Source organism: Falco naumanni, chromosome 4, assembly GCF_017639655.2.
Source record: "Falco naumanni isolate bFalNau1 chromosome 4, bFalNau1.pat, whole genome shotgun sequence".
Taxonomy (NCBI): Eukaryota; Metazoa; Chordata; class Aves; order Falconiformes; family Falconidae; genus Falco; species Falco naumanni.
Window position 1 is genome coordinate 24,834,670 of NC_054057.1, and position 21,961 is coordinate 24,856,630.

Consider the following 21,961-nt stretch of genomic DNA (forward strand, 5'->3'; position numbering starts at 1 on the left):
TAGTTAGCAGAGGCACATGCCCCAGGCTGAGGCACGACACGGCCCGAGCCCTGTGCTGCAGTGCAACGCCTGTGCAAAAGTGTCAAAGCCAGTGTGCGTGCGTGCGCGTGCATATACGTGTCCCATCCCCCGTCATCATCGTCCCCTTCCCCACCTCCCTCGGAAACGCCGCTGTCATGTGCGCCGTAAACCCAAGGTACGTCCCGAACCTGCGTGTATGTGCGAGAGAAGGCACGGCTCCCCCACGCCGGGCAGAGGCGCGGGCGGGACCCTCAGCAGGGGTACCCCACGCCGGCTGGGCTCGCTGGGCTCGGCTGGGCTCGCCCTCCCCGCTGCCACGGAAACAGCCGCGAGCATCCAACACCCGCGGACACACGCACGCAGCGCTTTTTTTCCCCTGGAACAAAGGGCGCACGACATGCCCCTCTCCCCAGAGCCTCACCCCTCACAGCTGATTCCTAAGTGCCCATAACCCCCCGGCACCGCCGCGCCCCCCGCACCGCCCCCGCGCCACCACCCCCCCCCCCAGCCCTCCGTGACCGAAACCTGGATGCGGCGGGGGCCGGCGCTCCCCGGCCGCGCCGCGCCGCGCGTTATTCATGGTGCGGGGCGGGCCGCCGGCCGCCGCGCTATATAGGGCGGCCCGGGCGACACGACGAGACAGATGGGCGCAGAGTGGAGTGGAGGCGGACGGCAGGCGGCAAAGAGAATAAAAAGAAGGGAACCTTGCTTTCTTAATTTATTTTTTTTCCTCCTCTTTTCCCCTGCTCCGCTCTTTCTCTTCCTTTCTTAAGCGTTTTTGGACCAAGTTTTCTTCAGACCGTCTGGGCTTGGTTTTTTGATTTTTTTTTAATTTATTTACTTTTACGAATTCTTTTACGATTTTTTTTTCTCCCCATCAGTGTTGTATGTGGCAAAAAAAAGTCAGCGCCGAGCTGAGTGATTCAGGCGCTCTGCAGGGAGCAGTGGGGAGGGCGAAGGAAAAAGTTGCCTTTGTTGCTAGCGAGCTCTTGCAACCTTTTATGTGACTAAGCGCAGGCGGCTGCCGGGGGTCGGCGAGTGCGGGCTGCGCTGCCTGCCCGCGCTGCTCGGGCTCTTCTCCCGCAGCCCCCTCCCGCGTCGGGGCTGCGCGGGGGCGCTGCTGGCGCCCCCCCGCCGCGCTCCGCCGGTTGCCATGGTGCCGCGGCCCGGCGTGCTGTGGGCAGTGGCGGCGGCGGCGCTAGCGCTGCTGGGCCGGCGGGCGGCGGCGGCGCTGGCGGGGCCGGTGGTCCGCTGCGAGCCCTGCGACGCGCGGGCGCTGCAGCAGTGCAAGCCCCTGCAGCCGGACTGCGCCGAGAGGGTGCGGGAGCCGGGCTGCGGGTGCTGCCTCACCTGCGCCTTGCGGCCGGGGCAGCCCTGCGGCATCTACACGGAGCGCTGCGGGGCCGGGCTGAGCTGCCAGCCGCGGAGGGAGGAGGCACGGCCGCTGCAGGCGCTGCTGGAGGGCCGCGGGCTGTGCACCAACGGCACGGCGGGCGGCAGGCTGCGGGCCTTCCTGCTGCCGGGACCGCACGCTGCAGGTAAGAGGGCTGCGGGGGGTCGCCTGGCTGCGCGCCGTCTCCGCTCTTTCCTTGCCTTTTTTTTGTTCTTTTCTTTTTTTTTTTTTTTTTTGTCTCTTTCTAACTTAAGTCAGCTGCACGCAGCAGGAAGGGGGGGATGGGGGGCGAGCTTGCTGCGGGCCGGTTTCTCCGGAAAGACCCCCCGCCGGCGGGGGCTGCTGCGGGCTCCGGCAGCCACGTAGCCCAGGCTGGGCTGTTTGTGGAGGGCGGCTTTCGCCCGGGGAGTGGCAGATGTACTGCTCCTGCTCGCACCTTTGCTGTGTACACGTTTACTTTCTTCCACACCGACGCTATGAAGTAGCTCTTTGCAAAAGAGGCAGAGTTGCTCTTTTTAATTAAAAAAAATAAAAATCGAGGGGGTGGGGAAGGGTTGCGCAGTGCGGGGGACTGCCGGGATGGGGGTGGGGGGAAGGGAGGTCTGTCCCCGGCGTTCCTGGAAAGAGAGTGCGAAAAAACTGGGGAGAGTGGGCTGAGCCCTGCGCTGCATCGTGGCTCGGTCAGGACAGCGCTAAGCACGGGGTGAGGGGAACAACAAAAAAAGAGTTAAATATTCCCCTGGCCCGGGAAGGTGGTTATTCCGAGCAAAGCGTTTGCACAGCAGTGTTTAAGAGGACGTTGGGTTTTTTTTGCTTGCACTGCAAATCTTTGGTGAAACGAAGTTTTTCCGTACCTCTTACATGCCTTGTAAATGAGACGTTCACAGAGCGGGTTTGGTTTTGTTTGAAGAGGAAGGGACAGCTGGAAAAAGTTCTGTTAGCGTGCGCGTTTGGAAACTTAAGACAGGGAAACTTGGGATACAGATCAAGAAAGCACAGTCCCTCTGTGCAAACATTTCATTAAACTGTTTGCTAACCAACAGCAAGTATGTTAACATTTATTTAATAGAAGAGTGTCAGAAGGCTTTCCACTGTTTGCATTTTTCAAAAGCCAGGAGTTTTTCAGTTGGGTTGCAGACTCCCTGGCTGGCAGCTCCTCGGCTGAGGAAGTGGCACGGGTTCTGCGGGGAGCAGGGCTGCCTTACCATCAGTATGTATGTGCTGCTCCCACGGCGTGCCTTACCATGGGGATTCAAGTGCTGCTCCCAAGCAGTGACCATTTGAATGAGAGTTCAGAGGTACTCGCTGAAGTTCTGAATCCCATTGGAACGTGGAGCAGCTTCCGTCATCACATTAACTTGGCTCTGCATAGCCATCCTTCCCATGAATTGGGAACGAGGGGTGTCTCTTCCGGATTTGGGGGTTGGTGTTGTTTGGGGTGGGGTGGGTAGCGCTTGCAGTGGCTGTTATAGAAGGGAAAGGGGAAGGCAGAGCTGTACTTGGCTGGAAACCTCTCCATTTTCAGCCTAAATAGTCAAAATGCTGTTCTCGTTTCTGCATTCTTGGCTGAGGGAGAACTCCAGTTATGAAATCGGTAGGAACTCTTGACTCCTTAAAAAGCACAAAGTAGGAACCTTACAGTTCACGTTCAAGGCGTGAAGGCTGCAAGCCTGGGGTACCAGAAAGATGTGCGCTGAAGCAGTGTGACATGTAGTGCCCACCTCCACGTAGGGACTGCTCCGCTTCCAGCGCTAAATCCAGTGCTCCTGGGTATGCACTTTCCCTGAGCAGATTCCCACCATCATCCTCACACACAGCCAGGGCCGGCATCACATGCTATGCTTTTGGTCATTCCTAGTTTACAGAAATTGCTAGAAGTCGGTATGGGGTGGGGTATGTTAGCCTCTTAACAACCACCCTAGCAGGCCACTGACTGACTTTCCAGTTCAGGATTTTTTTGGACATGAAAGTGTTAAGTAGGAGTAGTGTGCATGTGCAACCCTTCTGATCTCTTTTTTTTTTTTTAAAGAAAGCAAGTAATTCTGGTAGTAGATTTGTTTCTGTTACCAGGGTGTAAATCTAAGACAGCACCAAGTTTGGTGAAACTGACTTAATCAAATATGCTTTACAGTTTAAAATGTATCATTACCACCGTTCCAAATTGAAGTGTAAGAAGTGCTATTGAAATGTGATGGCCTATTTAAACTGAAATGACCAGCCTGGTAATTAATGCATTTCAAGAATATTTTCTCCTTATTTTTGGTAGAGGAGGCTAACTGATGAACTGGGCTGATTGCAGAAAACATAGTAGGCGTAGGAGACTTAGGATACTCAAGTTTATAACGTTTTATTGTGTCGTTTCTTGCAAACTTCATTGAGAATGTGGGGAAAAAAAATACCACTGTTTAAAAACAGGACATTAAACCACCAAAAATATGTTCAGATACCACTGAGAGTCTGAGTTAAACCCACAAAAGCCAGGAAATTTAGACTTATGACTTAAACTTCCTTAATTCATTTGCACTGGGAGTTGGATTTTCCTGGTCAAATTATGTCTATTGCCAGCAGTGGCTACACTAAAACCACTGGTACCAAGATGTTAGGTTGGATCCTTTCTCAGTGTTCCTCTTCTGGACCTGTGTATTGGCAGTGCCACTGTAATGCTTATGTTGAAGTATTTAGACTCAATGGGCTATGTGATCATGGGCTTGCAGGTTTAGCACTGAAATTCTTCTCTTTTGTGGTTTTTCAGTGAGCTATCAAGTATAATTTTAATACAGATTTCCAGGATGTTCCTTGCACATCAGTTATCATTATGCACTTGCAATATGATTTCTTTAAAACAAACAAAAAAAAAAAAAAAAAAGGTGGCCAGCAGCCAAGGCAGCAGCTAGTGGGACTTGGCTACTTTGCTGATAGGAGTATCCAAACTTGAAAAATTCCCTGGAGGAAATGTAGACAGTTACAGTTACACTGCAGGAGTCTCTGAAGAGGGAGAAATGCAGTGTAGACAAATACCTCAGAAGGTATGGGAACACTGGGCTTACGCAGTATTTTGGAAAAATGTTCTTCTCCTGTATTTTTGTGGATGGCAATTTAAAGAGAAAATATTTTTTGAAGCTTGTGATGAAAGCCAATGTTTGTCCTGTGATACCATTACAGAATGAATGGCATTTTTCTGGCCACTACCTTTAAAATTTATTTTGTACACTTAGAAATGTTTCTGATTTTAATAGCAGAAGAATGAAAACATGCTGGGTGGCTTTTTTTTTCTTTTTTTTTTCTTTCCTGTTCTGTATGTTGGATAAAATTAAGAAAGAAAGAGTGGTAAAAATAGGCAGCTAAAGCCATGACACTCAGTGTGGTAGAATTATGGTATTAATGCCTCTTTTAAAAAATAAAATAAAATTACCATGCTGGGGAAGAGAGAGTTGCACGATGGCACATAAGTTACTCAGGCCAGCTGTGTTTATCTGAAGTGGGTTAAACCAGCTGTGGGTCAGCAGCCACAGAAGGGGTAGGTCCATGGCCCAGGGAGGGGGATGCTGTGCAGACCTTGCCCCTCCTGTTGCCAGACAGGAATTCAGGGGGCACCGGACAGCGGGTCCACAACCCCAGACGGTGGGCTTGCAGTAGGTGGAGGTTAGCTAATGGTCAGGTGCCGGGCAGCTGGCACAGACGGTGCGGTGGGGCACCTTGTGAGGCTGCCAGGAGCAAGGGGATGCTTCAGTTATAGAAGTCCTGACTTGGCAACAAAGGTGCTAATGCATGCAGAATGCGAAGTTGTTAAATCTTTTTCTATATTGCTATCTTGTAAACAGAAAATTAGGCACGTAGGCTAATCTAGTGGCTTGTTGCCCCTCCAGATGCAGCTGGCAGCTGATTAATGTTGTTTCTCCACTGCATTTGTTCTTCTTGAAGGAAATTCCAGTGATTCAGAAGAAGACGACCAGAGTACCAGCAGCACAGAAAATCAGGCCATCCCAAACTCTCACAGGGTGCCAGATTCCAAATCTCATCCACCACACATCAAAATAGATATCATCAGGAAAGTGCAAGCCAAAAATACACAGCGCTATAAAGTGGAATATGATTCGCAGAGTACAGATACACTGAATTTCTCTTCTGAATCCAAACAAGAGACTGAATACGTAAGTACTTTAGTAAAGGGAAAGGCATTTCCCAGCATGTGTGTGTTCATGCGTGTGTGTATATGTGTATGTTGTGCATATGACATTAAGTAAGTAAATGGTGGTAATTGCTGCAGCCATTTAGGGCATTCTGGCTGTTTAACTGGTAAAACTATTGGATCTGCCAATGCAGACAATTGGCAGACTGAGCAGATGATGTTCAGAAAGCATGGGGCCTAATGCAATTGATAAAATTATGATTTTCACAAAGTCACTTCTTAGAGATCGAAAGTTCTTGTTCCCCCCTCTAATTACCACATGTTTGTGCAAATGGACTTGGGTCAGGTTTGATACCATCATCAAATTTGGTTGGAAGCGGCATTACTGGGTTGCAGTAGTGTAGTGGCTCATGCTCCACGGTGCAAATCAAGGGAGGTGAACTTAGGGTTGAGAATTAGGATCTTGACTGATCAGTCGTTGTTTGTATGATGTGCTGAACACCACGTCCACTTGCATCTGTCAGTTGGTGCCACTGCTGAAATGTAAAGGCTCACAGGCACAGGAGCTGCCGTTGCTTCCTACTTGCCCAGTGGATTTGCAGGGCAGCTGGAGTGTGGTGAATATGAGGGGAGAATAATTCCTCTTCATGGATGTCCTGGCTGATAACCCAGTGGATTATCCTTGTGTCTGTGCTAGGTGGCCTGAAAAATTGGTCTGGATATACTTTGGCATTTCATCACAATGGTTGTGGTGAAACCAGACATGGCTTCCCATCTGCAAAAGGAAGTTTTAACACCTGTATAAGGTGGAGAGCTGTGTCTGAAGAGACTGTGGCCTCCAAGTTAACACAGCAAGGGTGGTAATGCTGCATGTTCAGTTTGTCACTGATGTCCAGCCATCTAGTAAAAACACTTCAGTATCTGCCTTCTCGCGCATCCTCCTCCCAAAAATGTGAAGTAAACTGCCTATGGTACAGTAAAAGAATGAACTTTGGTAGCTCTGAGGAAAAATAAGGTCCTGCTTTTAACTAGGATAAATGTTTTATTTATGTGGTAGTTGGGCCCTGCAAACAAAGGCGCACCAACTTACCAAGGCTGCTGGTGTCTGCAAGAACCAGAAATAAGTCCATCAGGGACAGATGCCTTTGACACCAAATGACCTTCTAGCTGTGTCTGCATGTTAGTTTCTGATACTGATGTCTCTGACTTTGGAAGCCTGCTTCAAAATAATAATAATTAAAAAAAAGCCATTGATCTTTTGTCGATCTTTTTGTAGGCCTAAACTGGGGACCAAATCTTTGCATGTGTGGGATTTGTGGTCAGCATGTCTGGGCAGTTTCTTTTTCTCTCTCTCACTTTTTTTTTGTTTTTTTTTTCTGCTAAGGAACTGCCAATAAGAACAGCAATTTACAGTGCATGTTTTGAGCGTGTGAGATTGATACTGAGAGAAAACATATGAAAGCAGCAGTGAAGGTCTTTGTTAACCAAAAAAATCAGTCTTAAACTCCAGTATAGCTGTAGAGTCTGTATGTTTTCAGAGACATGAAGGGCACTTTACATGAGCAAACTATTACGATTACCACTTGAAAGTGTAAATGTCATTACTTCACCAATTAAAAATTGCACCAAATGAGTCTTTGTGTTGATACAGCACCTTAAACATTTTAAACCTGTACAGCCATGCAAAGGAATTTTTTCGGGTCTCCGCTGAAGAAGTGGCCTGGTGAACCTAGTCAGCAGTGTGCCGAGACAGGGAATCCTGATCCCACTGCTGACACTGACTGCCTTCTTGGCCTCTGGCAAAACGTGAACTTCACTCCTGGTTTTCTGACTGCAAAGTGGGGCTTGTGATGCTTTACTCCCTACCCTAAAGGGCTGCAGTGAGAAATAATTAGTTGGTGTTTGAGAAATGCTCTTAAAAGTGCTTCTGGAAGTTCTTTTTGGCTCATTGTCCTAAAGCTAAACCTCTACGTTATTGTCAGCCCTTTGTAGATGGAGAAAGCGAAGCAAAAAGTGACATCTGATGAGACTGTTGTGTGCAGCCGTTCCTGTGTGTGGCCACATCCCTTTGGTCTAGTTGAAACCGGGAATTGTCCAAAGTTGCAATATTTTTACATATACATTAAACCAAACTACTTGTTCTCAGTTAAATTCATTCCATTTAGGCTTTTAAATCCAGCAGAACCACAAAAATAAAATGGTATTAGGGAAAACCTACCATGTGGTGTATTTCCAGTTGCTTGCCTACCTTTGTTTCCTGCTTGGTACAAGGGCAGCTTTTCCAAACCTGTTATATGTGATTGATCTACATACTGGTTAAGCCTTGCCGTAGGTATATGTGGCTGTGAGTTCAACTGGAAATGCCAGCCTGCCTTAGAGTAGCATAGGGACTACAGTGTTTAGAAATAGGTTTATCCTGAATAAAGCAGAAAGACCATCTGTGAATGGTCCATCTTTTGACGTATCGAGCCATCTCTTTGTTTTAATGGACTTGCTTGGGTTTGTGCTTTTTGTCCTTTAAAGATTTATTAACTCTAGTGCGAAAGATGGTATTTGGGAAATGAAGTTTCACCTGTGTTTTCTAAAATGTGTTCATTAACAGGGTCCCTGTCGTAGAGAAATGGAAGACACTTTAAACCACCTAAAGATCCTGAATGTCTTGAGTCCCAGGGGCTTTCATATTCCAAATTGTGACAAGAAAGGGTTTTACAAGAAAAAGCAAGTAAGTACAGAGTCTTGATCACTTCAGTGAACGCACTTCACCTTTACTGCATCTTTCCTGAAGAATCTTTCCAGTAAGGTGTATTATGTATCATTTTACAGAGGAACTGGTTCACTTCCAGTTTTAGGACCTGATCCCACAGTGATGAACCTTATCAAGTGGGGACAGTGTTTTTATTTTCTGTTGGTCATGACAACAGATTCATTTGAGAAACTTCATACCTAATCACACATGGGTTGGCGGGTGTCCTATATACTAATGCCCTTTGGTTTAAAAAAAGCAGTGCCTCTGTAATAACCCACAGAGCTAATGTTGCAATCACCATATGACTGCAATAGATCAATGCTTTGAATTGTAAATAGCTGCTTGAGATTTCCTAGAAAAACTGCACTGGATCATATTACAAAAGGGAACTTGAGAAAGGTATGTATCTGTCCTTCATGTGCTACACAGATTGCTTCCAAAATCCAAGTCATGTTATCGTGAAAGCGATACATCTAGTAGCTACTCCACAGTGAATATGGCTTCTCAGCTCTCTTTGGTTCTGGGATTGTGACCTTTCTTGACAAATGCAGACCTAAACTGCCGGTATTTATGCTTCAGTTGTGTAAGGTTGAGCTATGGGCAGCATTCTCCATTCAGTGCTGCCGTTGGAGCTCATTCAGTAACTTGGGGAAGTGCAAGACGTGCCAGGTTCTTTGCTTGGTGTGCACATCCCATCTCATTCCAGTGTTTATTTCATGACCTACCTCCAAGTGTGTTTCTTGGTATAACTCCAAAATTTCCTGAATTCAGGGATTTCTTTTAAGATTTTCCTCAAGTCCAGACCCTCTCTAAGGACAGATTTTTTTGTGGACCATTTTGTCTCTCCCATTTGGGTTTACACGAGTCAGCCTCTCTGTCCCTGGTAACCAAAGGAGCAACTGACTCTGTTACTAGCTGATACGGTTTGTTGGTTGGAAGCAAGGGGCCAACCTCCAACCAGGCAACCTTATTTTAGGAATGCTATCTCTCCATTTTTTGGCTTCCAACTTTCTTAGGGACAGTCTTTCCCTTTTGGATATTCCCTGGAGCTCTGTGTTAAGCTGGCAGTGTCAGGTGGGGTGTTTGCAATAGGGGTGAGGTTTCCAGCCTTCCTTTCTGCCATCAGCTGAGTGTTAACTGTGCTGTTTGACCTTTGGTTCATGCTGCTGATCTTGCCAACTTTTCCTCGATCAGGTGGTCGCAACTCCTGAACAGGAACAGAGTTTCTTTTTGTTGTCTGGAGTTTTGAGAAGCCAGTGTCATTCATGTCCTGCCATGTGTAAAATAGCAGAGAGCAATGCTTGCATCTTGGTCTGCGTTTGTTCAGAAAATACATCTTGATTGCTACGTTGAGTGAGGCTAGGGCTGTGTTCTGTGCCTTAAAAGCATTTGCTTAGCTGCTGTGTAACAGCACGTCATTTAACTGTGTTCAAGGCACACAAGTGTCCTGTAGTCCTTCCTTAGGTATTACAGAAGGCCGCAGATTGGTATTTACTTTGTTCAGTAGATCTTTCTTTCATCTGTCTTCAGACTCTGAGGTTTTTGCTTCGCCAGCAAAAAGGTGGTGGTTTGCACGTGGTCTCTGGCATGTGTGTGTAGTAAATCAGATCCACAGTAAGCATGTATTAAAGTGCCTTCCTTTAAAGGATGACTGTACTTTAAAGTGCAGTCAGTTCTGCCACTGAGGCAGAAAAAAGGAAATACAGAGGTGGCGGGAGGGAGAAAGAAAGGTAATACACTTACTTAGTCTTTGTACCTGGAAGTTGATTTACGAGAGTAAGGTGTTGGTACAGAGAAAAGACACGCTTCTGCCCTCTGTGTAGTCTGTGCTGCCAGGAGACTTTCAAACTGCTTTAGGAAAGCTTCCTGCGCTTATGTGCAGCAGCCCATCCAGTCAGCAAACACAGGATGAAGGGGCACTTTCATACCTGGCCAGCCTTGTCAAGCGTTGTGCCAGTTCACACAGGTCTGGTAGTTTCAGTGGTAGTCTGAGACAACTCGGGAGCTTGTAGGAGATGCCCACAAATGGAGCCTGTATGAGTAAATATTGTACATGAAATGCAGTTGGAGTGCTTCTGTAAATGAACTTCAGTCAACCCTAGGGGCAGGCCTTCACAGGTAGGGCTTACAGAGACAGGCTGCTTCTCACACGAATAAAATACATTATTTCTGGTTTGTATTTGAGTTGCCCTCGTAGAATTAACTCCTAGAAAAAAGTATCAGTTTGAGGAGTGAGGAGTCCTGTCCAGACTGAATTCACTGTCCACAAGGCAATGCAACAAATACGTTTGGTTTTCTTTTTGGAGCATCAGCGTGTAGGTCCGATATTTCCGGCACGGTGAGCAGGTCTCTAATCTCATTAACAGAATGCTAGCGTATTTTATTAATTTCCTTCATTGCTATTATAAGCAGCATTCAATCTGTAATTCAGTTATATTCTGTTATGACAACAAAATTTGGAATAACAAGTTAGGAAATAGACAGTAAATCCATCAAAGGCATGTGAGCTAGGCATTTTTAATTCTGGAAGCAGCTGCCATAACCACTGCCTGGGATAACATAGATAGGTGTGTGACAGCAGGAATCTGATAAATTATGATCACCCTGGAAACCATTAAAACTCTTTCAGGAGGCGCTTCACATGTTAGTATATTCTGCCTTCCTAGTCACCTACTCTTCCCATCAAGTTGGAAGCAGTCATTTTCCAAGACATTTGTGGATATCTAGAAATTGACTTTTCAGGAACAACTGTAGGAAGCAATTTGCGTATGTGAAACAATTTTAAGAACTTTAAATTTATTTGTCAGGATATAATGTGAGAAATACTTCACACCTTGTGTTTATATAAACTTCTTTCAAATCAGACCTATTAAAATACAGAATTGTCTTAATAACATGTGCAAGGTTGTACTATATAACTGTGGTATATAGGTATATTTATGTGAAGTAGATTGATAGAGGCATGTTTCTGCTTCAAACATAGAAAAAAGTTTTGATGAAATTAGAATTATTATATGGGGAAATTACCAGAATTGCTCCATATTTGTGTACCAGAGCTAGATACTCACCTAAATGTGAGCTGGCATCTTTCCACTGAAAACAGAGCTGGGCTTGGTGAGAGCCAAAACGGCCCGCGGTATATGTCAGTACTGTCTGCAGTCTGTTCCAGGAGACCACAGTTGTAGCTCCACGGAGACCTCTGGGCTGACCGGGAATTCAATGGGATACCATATGCTTTGCTGTGCCCCACAAATGCCTCTGCGGCACTTCTTTGTGGAAGGGAGAGGGGCAGGTGGCATGGAAGCTGGCAGCTGGTGTTCCTATCAGAAGTAATTAATGGCTCTACCGCTTGGGCAGTTTTCCAGCTTTTTTGGATTTCTGAAGTTATACGGAAGAGCTGGGCACAGCCTTAAAATATATGTGGAGTACAAAATGCAGAAGAGCAGATTATATATATAAATGTATCTGTTTTTTTCCCGTATAAGCTGCCCACAGCCGCTGTAGGGAATGCAAGCTAGCTGCTTCACAATAAGAGCATCATTTTTGAATTGGAAGTGGTTTACTATGGGCAGCATGGCTGAGCAGGTAGTACCCTATTGCAGATTGGAAAACGTAAATTGTTTCCTCACTGAGTGTTATTTCAGCTGTAGAACAATCTAAGGGTTTTGTTTTCCAAATGGGTCGTCAAGAGGAAACAAAATAATATTAGTAGTAGGGAAGGTGTTCTTGAAGACTTAACTTCATGTTGTAGCTTATTCCAAAAATTGATTATGCAACTTTAAAAAGCAATCAAAACCTCCACCAACATGAGATAACTTTAATTGATCATTTGTTTTGAGAGTGATGCAAGCCTATGAATCAGCAAGATTGTGTAACGTACTTCTAAAAGGGGAGGCTGTGTTACTATTATTAGCAGAAGTGTAGTTTCACTGCCGGAGCACCAGGCTGGCAGCCAGAAGCCCTGTGCTCTAATTCAGGCTCCATCTGTGCCTGATCTCTTGGGAAAAACAACTCAAGAAATGCTGCCTCAGTTTCCTTTTATGTTAAATCTAAGTTGTGCAAAGGCTGCTGTTCATGAATTCATCAGTTTTGAGCATGAAGAAATTAAGGCATTAAATGTTAATACCACTTAAGCTAGAGTCCAGTCCAGTTGCCACCAAACTTGACAGAAGACTTCTCACTGATGTCACTGAATTTTGAGCAGCCATTCTCAGAAATCCTGGAGAGTAACATGCAAGCCCTAGTCAGGCTTTTCAGACAATAAACATAAGTTGTAAAACTTAACATTTAAAGATTTAGTACAGAAAACCAGCCAAACAAGTAACTAGAACTCAAATGCAGCTAACCACGTAGTTTAGCAAATTATTAATGTAGCTGTTCTCTTGGTAGGTTTGAACTTCTTCACCCTCTCCTAAAAATAGGCTGATATATGCTCTAAGTTTGGTCTTGTCATCCTGCTGCCGTCCATTTGCATAGGGCTAGTGCGGAAGGACTGCAAATGCAGCGGAGGCACTGTATTATTTCTGCATGGGGTTTGTTACTCAAATATATCACAAGGGTAGATTAATTTGCCATTATGGTGATTAGCATTATTTCATTTACTCTGAAATAAACAAGACGGAAAGTTGTTGAGAAATGTGTGTCTAATGTGTGATCTGCTCCCATCTCTCTTGCAAGTTTCTAGTGAAGGCAGTCTACCCTATTCTGTGCTGCCACTAATGAGTTGGCTCGGGGGCCAGTGTGCTGGTGCAGGCTGTCCCAGGAGTGACACATATTCACAGTTCTGTCTCAAATAGCACCCTTTCACCTGGGGTCCTGAACTAGACATGGAGAGGGTCAGCCCACTTTGGGCAGCGTGTGAAGCCCAACCCATACTTGATGTTTCTTTGTGTACTTGCACAGGGAAAAGACACTTGGCTTTGTGAGCCACTGCCATACACCCACATGGGAGATGGGGACACGACTGTTAGACTCTAGAGAACAAGCAGTTGAGTGGTAGCGGCAAAATTTACCTGACTTGTACCAGCCTGAACCTCTGAAATACTTGAATTGCTGTGAGTGTGATCTCAGAGGCAGCGTTTGTTGTGCTTGCATGATGGCCTTTACAGTGCTGAGGGCCCTAAGTGCCTTCAGTCTAGCCTGTCTCCCTTCATGCTGGTGACGCAACAGCTGAAACCTCAGTCTTTGGAATGGTAGGTGTCTTTGTGTCACAGCCTTCTTTGTAAGTCTGTCCTGACTGAACAGCCGTGTCTGTTAGCATTTGGAGCAAATCCTGTATCACCAGATCTCAAAACCTGAGCTGACGTGAGGGCTGTGTCTTGGCAGTGAGGTTGACCATGGCATATACCTAGTGAGGTAATCTCTGTTCTGGGGACACATGTCTTCCAAGTGGGTGCAAGCCTTGCAGGTCCCAGGGGTTCACAGTACGTAACTGCCCAGGGTTGCATACTGAGTGCAACCTGCAGCATGTCATCTCCTTTAGTTTTTACCGTTCTTGGTTCCTTGGGGAGAGCATGATTTACTTAGTACCTGCTAGAATTTATAATACATTTTTACTGCATTGCTCTTTCTGAAGAGGTTTAGTGTCGTTGCCTGTGGTAGCTTCATGTTGGTCAGCATTGCTGGCAGATTCCACCAGGCAACTTCTAAAGCTGACATAGGTTATAGACTAGTATATAAGCAACCTTATTTATCAGAAAATACACATGTAAAGTTCTAGTACACCTAGCAGTTGTTAAAGTGATAACTCCATTACAGAAGGATTATGTATCTGTTAGTGTCAACTACATTACGGAAACTCCTCCAGCAGACAGATGCAAGCCCAGGGTGTTTATTGCTGCAATGGCTGTCTTTGCCAGACCTGTGCTTTAGTGTAGAACAGATCTGTTAACTTTCTTTTCCAAAGATGGGTCCTGGTTGTCAGCCCCTACTGTTGCAGGTGGTCCCAGTATTCAGAGGAGGCAACTGTGCTGCCTGATATAATGGGGAGTAGTTCATGAGGCTGTTTCCTGGTAGTTCTCAGAGCAATTATATTATGGAGTAATTAGACCCAAAGGGGTTGATAGGCAGAGAAGGTAAGCCTTAATTGTAGTGGTAATAAACATTCTGTTTGATTCTGGATATGGCCAGGATATGGAAGTACAGCCATCAAATGAGCAGGAATCCCTGCTACATAACGCTCAAGAGCGGAGAAAAGAAAAATAATGCTGACTGGGTCTCCTATTCCGTTTCAGTGTCGCCCATCCAAAGGCCGGAAGAGAGGTTACTGCTGGTGTGTGGATAAATACGGACAGCCGCTTCCCGGGTATGATGGCAAGGGAAAAGGAGATGTCCACTGCTATAACTTGGAAAGCAAATGAGGTCTGAGTGCCAGCTCTTCTGGCATCTGTGCGTGGCTGCTGGACCTCGCAGAGACCTTGGAGGGGCTGGGCAAACACTGTGGACTGCATTGGCGCGTGGAGTAAGGAGCTCTGCCTTCGGTGGCAGATAGGGAGTTGCAGCCTCTGTGGATGCTGCTGCAGCTGCACCCTGCCACCGACTTGTGTCGGGCTTCCTATAGCATGTGTAGGGAGCTCTGAATTCCCACGTAAACCTGCACTATTGATACCCAGAGAGAGAAAAACAAAAGGCACTTCAGAATGGATTCAGGGAGTCTCCACTGACTTTTTAAAGAACGGCCTGTGACCAATTTGATCCCGAAAGATACTGTTTTGTTTTCTTATTTTAAAGAATTTATAGATTGTAAGCTTGTAAAGGTATTAAAGAAAAAAAAAACAAAGAAGAAAAAACCCACAAGAATTTAAAAGTTAAGCTTTTTTTACAGGTCTGATGGGAAACTTGTCTTCACGGGTAAAAGTTTTATAAAAATCTCAAAGAACTTTTTAAAGAAACTTATTTCTAAAATAAAGACATGGCTATTTTTTCTGTAAAATATATTATGAATATTCTTTTAGTCTGTATTTAATATAATTGTTTTTTAATAAACTATTTAAATGTAACATGTGAATACCAAATACTACACAATAATTCTAGTGTATACTTCTGTATGCCAAGAAAAAGTAAGGGTATGGAATGATTTACAAATATGTATAGATCCATATGCATACACACTGACCTATTCTAGGCAACGGAAATGAATTTGTGGAGCGAAGGAGGTGTTTTCAGGAGAGATTAAGTTTTGTTATTGGAAATAACTGCAGTTGCCAAGATAATTCTTTTTCTTATTTTTAATTATTTTATTGGTATTCCTAATGTACCTATCACTGAATTATGCCACTGGAAAGGATAACAGTTGCACTGAAGCTCTCAGTAAAGTATTTTTCTGTCTGTCCTTCGCTTCAGTTTGTGCAACAGGGCTTAACATTTCCTCCATTTCCTGCTCACACTAATATAGAATAACCGTGGACAAAAAATTGCCAATACAGTACCACCCTTTCTATTTGCTTATTTATTTTGAAAAACTGTATGTCTTCTATGTTGTCATGGTACACTCTACCAAAGCACATATTCTGTATGAGGAACCCCTGTTTAAAACTATGCCGATGAGATGGGGGGGATCATGGACCGGGGTGTCGAGACCCACACGCTTCATTTATGCTCTACACAATTGTTGCTTGTGTTGACTTTGGTAGAAATGATTTGCCTGCATCTAAGCATAGAACAAGAACCATTGGGTTTAAATATTTAAACCATCTGCCATGGTGTTATAGATGTCCTTTTAATTAGAAGTGATACGGTTTTGTTCTGGTATGCGATGCTTTCACATAAGGAAGACTTTGGCAAGTCTGTTTTTGGAGGCTGATTGTTTACTGAACTTCATGACAAATTCTGTATGATGATGAAATGTGGATAAGGAAAAGTGGCCTGTGAAATGTAACATCTCTCTGAAAAGTAATGCCATATTTTGTATATGTATTTATTTATATATTTTATATAAATATTTTATATATTTATATAAATATATAATATATTCTTATATGTGTCACTATAAATGTTTGATGTCACTGTAGCAAAAAGAAGCCATCAGCACTGTAATTTCCTGTTGGGGTGGGGGCTCTGTGGAGACTGGGGGCAGTGGGTTTGCAGCTGATGGGGCCGGGGAGGGGACACCACCATGGGGCTGAGGAGCCTGTGCCTTTCCTGCCCCGTGGATTCCAGCCACCCTCCTGCCTGCCGGCAAATGGCTTGGAACTCTTGGCGTGGAAGGGTTTGGCTATGCGGCTTGCCGGCATAGAGGCAGCCGATGGCCATAAATCAGATGATGAAAGCCTTACCCTGAAATGTATGAGCTGAGTGGCCCTCTGTGCATTTTGCACATCTTCCTGATTTCTATCTAATGAGTTCAAATCATTGTTAAAACTGAAATTATTTAACCTTAGAGTAAGAAAAAGTAGTATATGTGAAGTGATGCTGACTCCAGGCTAATGCAGATTTGCTGACAGATGGTTACAGAAAGCTTTGTGAGGTGAAGATTTATTGCAACATTTTTACTGCTAATGCAAATGTAATGCCTGCAAAGATTTGTTGGCAAAAAAATAAAACGCTGGGCTTTTTTTTTTTTTTTTTAAGTTGTAAACCAGTTCCTTTCAAATACTTTCACACAGGGAATAAAGTTATATATACAGCAGTATTTTGGCATGTAACCATAGATAAGAAAATGAGGGTTGGATTCATGAAAATGAGTATTTTGCTTTTTTTTTAATTGCTATCTCGTGAGCCTTGTGGGGAAAAGAAAAAAAAAAAAAAAGCTTCTTGCCAAAAAAAGATAGATGGCTGCCTTGCAAGCCACATTTTGCCAGTAAGCAGAAATGTTTTAACAGGTTGTGGCAGTATTTCTGATTAGTATATTTTGTCGAGTTTTTAAGCTTTTTATGTTTTGCCCTACCATTAAAACCAAATAAATACAGGAGAAGCTGGGTAGTAAAGGTGCTTAAGTGATACTAAATTCTCTGATTTCTGCAGTACACCAACTTTATTTCTTCCAAAATACTACATCTTAAGGAACTTGGACCAATTCAAGCAAGCAATCTGTCACATGAATTATTTAACAAACTGCACTCAGCTCCTTTAGTGGTACTAATGGTCTTTGGTATGTAACAGAAAAAACATACAGCCATAAGGGGGGAAGAAAAAAAAAAAAGTGATTGTGCGAGTCAGTTTGGTTATTTTGCTTCCAACAGATGTCTTTAAAACAAAGGCTGTGTCTAAAGATAGCTCCCCCCCCAAAAAAAAACTTACCTGTAACTTAAAGCTTCCCCTTTTTTCAGAAGTTGCCTTCTAAATATTTTTTACAAGCACAGTTGCTTGCACTAGTATTGGATGCTTCCTGTTGTCTATCTGATGTGCCTGGCAGCTGGCATTCTTAGTATGAAATGCAAAATAATGTTATTCACCTCCCACCCACCAAAAAAAAAAAAAAAAAAAAAAGCAACAAAAACCCATCCCAAAAAAACCCAAACCCCATACTCTTTAAAATGAAAATAATCAGTGGTGACTTTTTCCTTTTTGTTTGTTTTTTGTTTTGTTTTTTTAACATTCCTATTTCTATGAAGACAAGGGTTCAATTCAATAGACGAGTGACTTGCCATTCAAAGATTTTTCTCATGGCTACAGGAGCCAGGCTGTGATTCAAACAAAAATATTTGTGTTCTGCATCCAAGCAGCAGAATGTGGGCAGCATGAAGCCAATGTGTGGGTCATTATCAGTTCAGGGGAACATCTCTCTCTGTGTGCAGGTTAGCAGTATTTCCTGCTAAGAGCTGCAATGAGTGGAGGACTTTGTTTCTGGTGACAGAAATGGAAGGTATGCATTAGAAAAAATACCTCCTGTTTGGTGCCTTCACTGCCTTTAGCTCAGGTGGTTGTTTTTGTTTTTTTTTTTTTAAGTGAGCATTTGTCAGCTTTTTTCTTACTTTTAACAAGCTCGCTCAAGAATCTCAGGTTATCTGGATGAACGTTTTGAAGTCTCAGAAAAATCCTTGTAAGGGCTAATGTTATTTACACGTCAAATATTTGCATGGGAAGGCACTACAAAAGCTTAATGTATGTACTGCAAAAGTTGCTAATTTCTTTTTGAGTATATTTCATCTCTAGACATATGTAGCCCAGATTGATGTGGTAAGTATTTATTTTAACCAGCATAATAAATAGTTGCATACATCCCTGTAATTGACCAGAATGCAAGTTAAAGCTGCCTGCAGGCAGCTCTATTATCTTTCAAACTATTTGAGAAAGCTCCCTTTCTTAAATAGGCCTACTGTGCTATAGTCTTTTGAGCTCAGAATATCCTTTTCCACCTTTTTGGCATGCACGCCCTTCAGGGCATAATGTTAGCTATTTGTGCACAAGGGAAGGAGGCTTCAATGAATACCAAAACCACAGAATTAATTAGTTTTTAGTACAGTCTGAACTTTTTATGAGTAAATTCCATAGAAACCTTAACACAGCATATTTCTTTATTGAACTGAGCCCTAAATTTAAGTAATGGTTTTACAAACCTTTGGGGAAATCGTTTTTTGGTATCTCTAGTCACTCTCTAAAACTGTGTAAGCAAGGATGGCTCCACAGAGATTTTCATGTATTAGCAATAGGAATTATATTTAAAGTATGAAAAGTGCTGAGCAATTTTCCTGAATGCCAAAGCATATTAGTATTCCAACTGAAATGTTGATAAAGGTAGCTGTTTTGTATATGGTCCTGCAGCACCTTTAGGAGCTCTTCACATCTATTAATTTCCAGCAGAAGAGCATGTTTCCTTCCTGCATTAGAAAGGACCCCTTTTTCTTCCCCCACTCCCTTTTTTTTTCCTCAGAGTTGCAAAAATAAGATCCAAAAAGGGTATCAGACTATTCCAAGGGCAAGCTTTTTGTGGTCAGTGTCAGTAATCCCTTTGTCCGCAAGTATGCAGAATTCATTTTATTTAAGGCTGTTAGAAGAGAAGTGTTTTGGAATGTCCAGTGGACCTGGTATCTTCTTCCAACTGGAAAGTACTTAACCTTCATTTGATTTTGGAGTCTCCATCCTTGGAGATACTCAAAAGCCGTCTGGACGTGGTCCAGGGCAACCGCCTGTAGATGGTCCTTGCTTAAGCAAGGGGCTTGGACCAGGTGACCTCCAGAGATCCCTTCCAACCTCAGCCACTCTGTGATCCTATGAACCCATCAAGATGTGGTAGCTTGGTGTCCAGAGTTCCAGCACATGAGATTGTCTACATTATACAGCACACTGTTTGAGCAGATGTTATTTTTTTCTACTAAAAAGGAGATTTCATGGTAAAATGGCACCTAGTGCAAATTTGTTGTTCTGTAAACCAGAAGAAGTTTTAGTTTTAAAACTCTGCATTTGATATATTATTTCTTCCAGCTCAGATTTTGCAGCTGTAGAAGTATATACACCAGCCTTAGAGAAAACCTCACTGTAAAAACCTTTGCTTTTGATTTTGCCCTGTACATATATTAAACAATGACTTCAAGGCTGAAAGTTGCAGCTGAAAAAAAAAAAAACTGGAGACCAGGTATTAGCAGAAGCAAAGGGTAATACTGCAAATCTCAGTTTATCCTTGCAGAATGCATGTCCTGCTGCAGTATGTATCCTGGCTTTCCACTTCTGCTGACCTATCCAAATTCCTTAAGAGCCTTTCTCTCTCATGGCTAATTTCACACCCCTGTTCCCTCCATGAGTGGGGACGGGAAGAAAGTCAGTGAAGTTATTACTGCAGAGAGCAGCTGAGATTTCATCCAGAAAAACCGGGGAAGCTGAAGAAAATGTCATTGAGAAGGACGGTTTCCAACAGCCATGTGTGGTAAGACCTTCCAAAAGTGGGGCAGTGAAGGAACTTGCTTATGAGAGCCAGGCGGAGTGCACATTTCTCTCGCTGCCTGCAACTGGAGAGGTGAGGCTATTTTTGTCTGCTTATGCCACGCAGATAATATTCAAGGTGAAGGCTTGTTTCCTACGTCTGCTAGGTATCACATAACTTGCACCCAGTAAAAAAGACCTAACTAACTGAGCTTGAAAAGCTGATTATTGCTTTATCACAGGGGTGCCACATGGCAACCTTCAGCCCTTGGATCCTGCTTTACGTTTCCACAGCTGCTATTGCCCTACGACCAGTGACATGTTGCTGGTTTTCTTTTTCTGTTCCCTTGCTGGGGCTAAACAGTGATGGCTCAGCTGCCAAAACAGCAACAAACAGAAGCTGCAGGCAAAGAGAAAATATGAAAGAAGATGATGGTACAGCCAGCATTTGCTGTAGGCCTCCACAGACATCCCACACTAGGATGCTATTGCAAGGAACCTCAGCCTCTACACATCAGCCCGTTGAACTACAAAGCCCCATCAGTGAGAGAGGAAAAAAATCACGTCACCACTGGCATAATTATGCAATTAAAACCCTCGAGTGTAGGCACAAATGGGCTGCTCTTTGTTAGATTAACAGCAGCTGGAGGAGACTGAAAGCAGGAGGAAGACTGCCTGTGCCCCTGCACAGCAGACCTGCAGCGGGGAGGCTCTGCGGGAATAGCCGTGCTGGGAGCTGCGGTTCGTAAGGAAGCAGCGAGGAGCCAAGCATGTGTGCAAGCCCTGCCTTCCCCTGCATGCCCTCGCCGCTGCTGGGCTGCTCGTACTGCCACTCCGAGGTGGATAATCCGACACAGAGTCTGAAAAGTGGAGCAGAAACTTTCATGGAATGAAACAGCCCAGATCTGGAAGGGGCTGTGTCTGGCTTGGTTCATTTGAGCTTACTTCAGCACTCACGGGCAGGCTTGCTCCTGTGTCCCTCCCTGGGGGGAGGTTGCGCCTCTCCCCAGGCCCTCGCAGTAGCTTACTTGTAGATGAACTTTGCACCCTGGAGGAGGAGGTAGGTCAAGGGAGGAGGAAAGGAGGGAAAATAAAATAAAGCCCTCTTTTGTTGGCAGAGCTATGGTCAGAGCTGTTTTCGTTACTCAGAGTGCAAGTGCTGGTATGTCTGGACTCCTGCTCCACCACTGTTGTTCTTGGTACTTTCTGGTAATGCAGAACTAACTGGCCATACTCCCAGCAGATCCTCTCCATATTTGTCCCCTCCTGCCTTTACCTTGATGTGACTAGGATATATGGGGTGACATGTCACTGAAAGGAGCCCTCCACTTGCCCCAGCTCTGTTACTGTTGCTCACTATATACCATCTAGAAGGCAAACGTGCTAAATGCAGTCAGATGCTCATACCCCACTTTCCTGTCTGAATCCCTGCCTGATTCTCAATGCAATGTACAACAACTGCATAAAATAGTTGGTCCATAAATACAAAATGTCTTGGCAAATAGAAAGCCCAGGGCCTGCTGTGAGCGCAGCCTGGGGAGGTGTTTAGGCTAGTGGTTTATCAGGGAGGTGATAGCTGAGGAAAACTAGACCCACTTCAAAGGTCTTGTCTGAAGTTAGAGACAGGATTTGCCCATTCGGCATGCAACATGGGCTGAGAGTCTAGCTTGGAGTGAGTCACTTGTATCCTTTTTTATACAGATATTTTTATTATTATGGGTTGTTTGGGGATTAGACATTGGTGGTGTTCTGCAATAGCAAGGTAGTGATGTGGGTAGAAAATGTTTCTAATTCTGCAAAGTCAGTGCTGCTAGGCTGCTGGTAAAGCACAATCATCTTTGGTTCTGAATTTGCAGAAAAAAAGGCTCTGTTTTAG

At 44.3% G+C, this 21,961-nt stretch overlaps 1 protein-coding gene across 1 annotated transcript; it reads left to right on the forward strand.

Moving 5' to 3' along the window:
- The first annotated feature begins 670 nt into the window (after positions 1-670).
- Positions 671-16,307, forward strand: IGFBP3 (insulin like growth factor binding protein 3). The gene is made up of 4 exons (XM_040592290.1): positions 671-1,559; positions 5,336-5,565; positions 8,146-8,265; positions 14,523-16,307. The coding sequence occupies exons 1-4, from the start codon at positions 1,175-1,177 to the stop codon at positions 14,646-14,648; spliced, it is 861 nt and encodes a 286-aa protein (XP_040448224.1). The 5' UTR covers positions 671-1,174; the 3' UTR covers positions 14,649-16,307.
- The last annotated feature ends 5,654 nt before the right edge of the window (positions 16,308-21,961 follow it).

What these genes read in the sequence shown, in the direction of transcription:
- IGFBP3 (XM_040592290.1), top strand. Translation starts at nt 1,175, where the DNA reads ATGGTGCCGCGGCCCGGCGTGCTGTGGGCAGTGGCGGCGGCGGCGCTA. An exon ending in CCAAACAAGAGACTGAATAC is followed by an intron (nt 5,566 to 8,145) that starts GTAAGTACTTTA and finishes GTTCATTAACAG; the next exon opens with GGTCCCTGTCGTAGAGAAAT. An exon ending in GGTTTTACAAGAAAAAGCAA is followed by an intron (nt 8,266 to 14,522) that starts GTAAGTACAGAG and finishes ATTCCGTTTCAG; the next exon opens with TGTCGCCCATCCAAAGGCCG.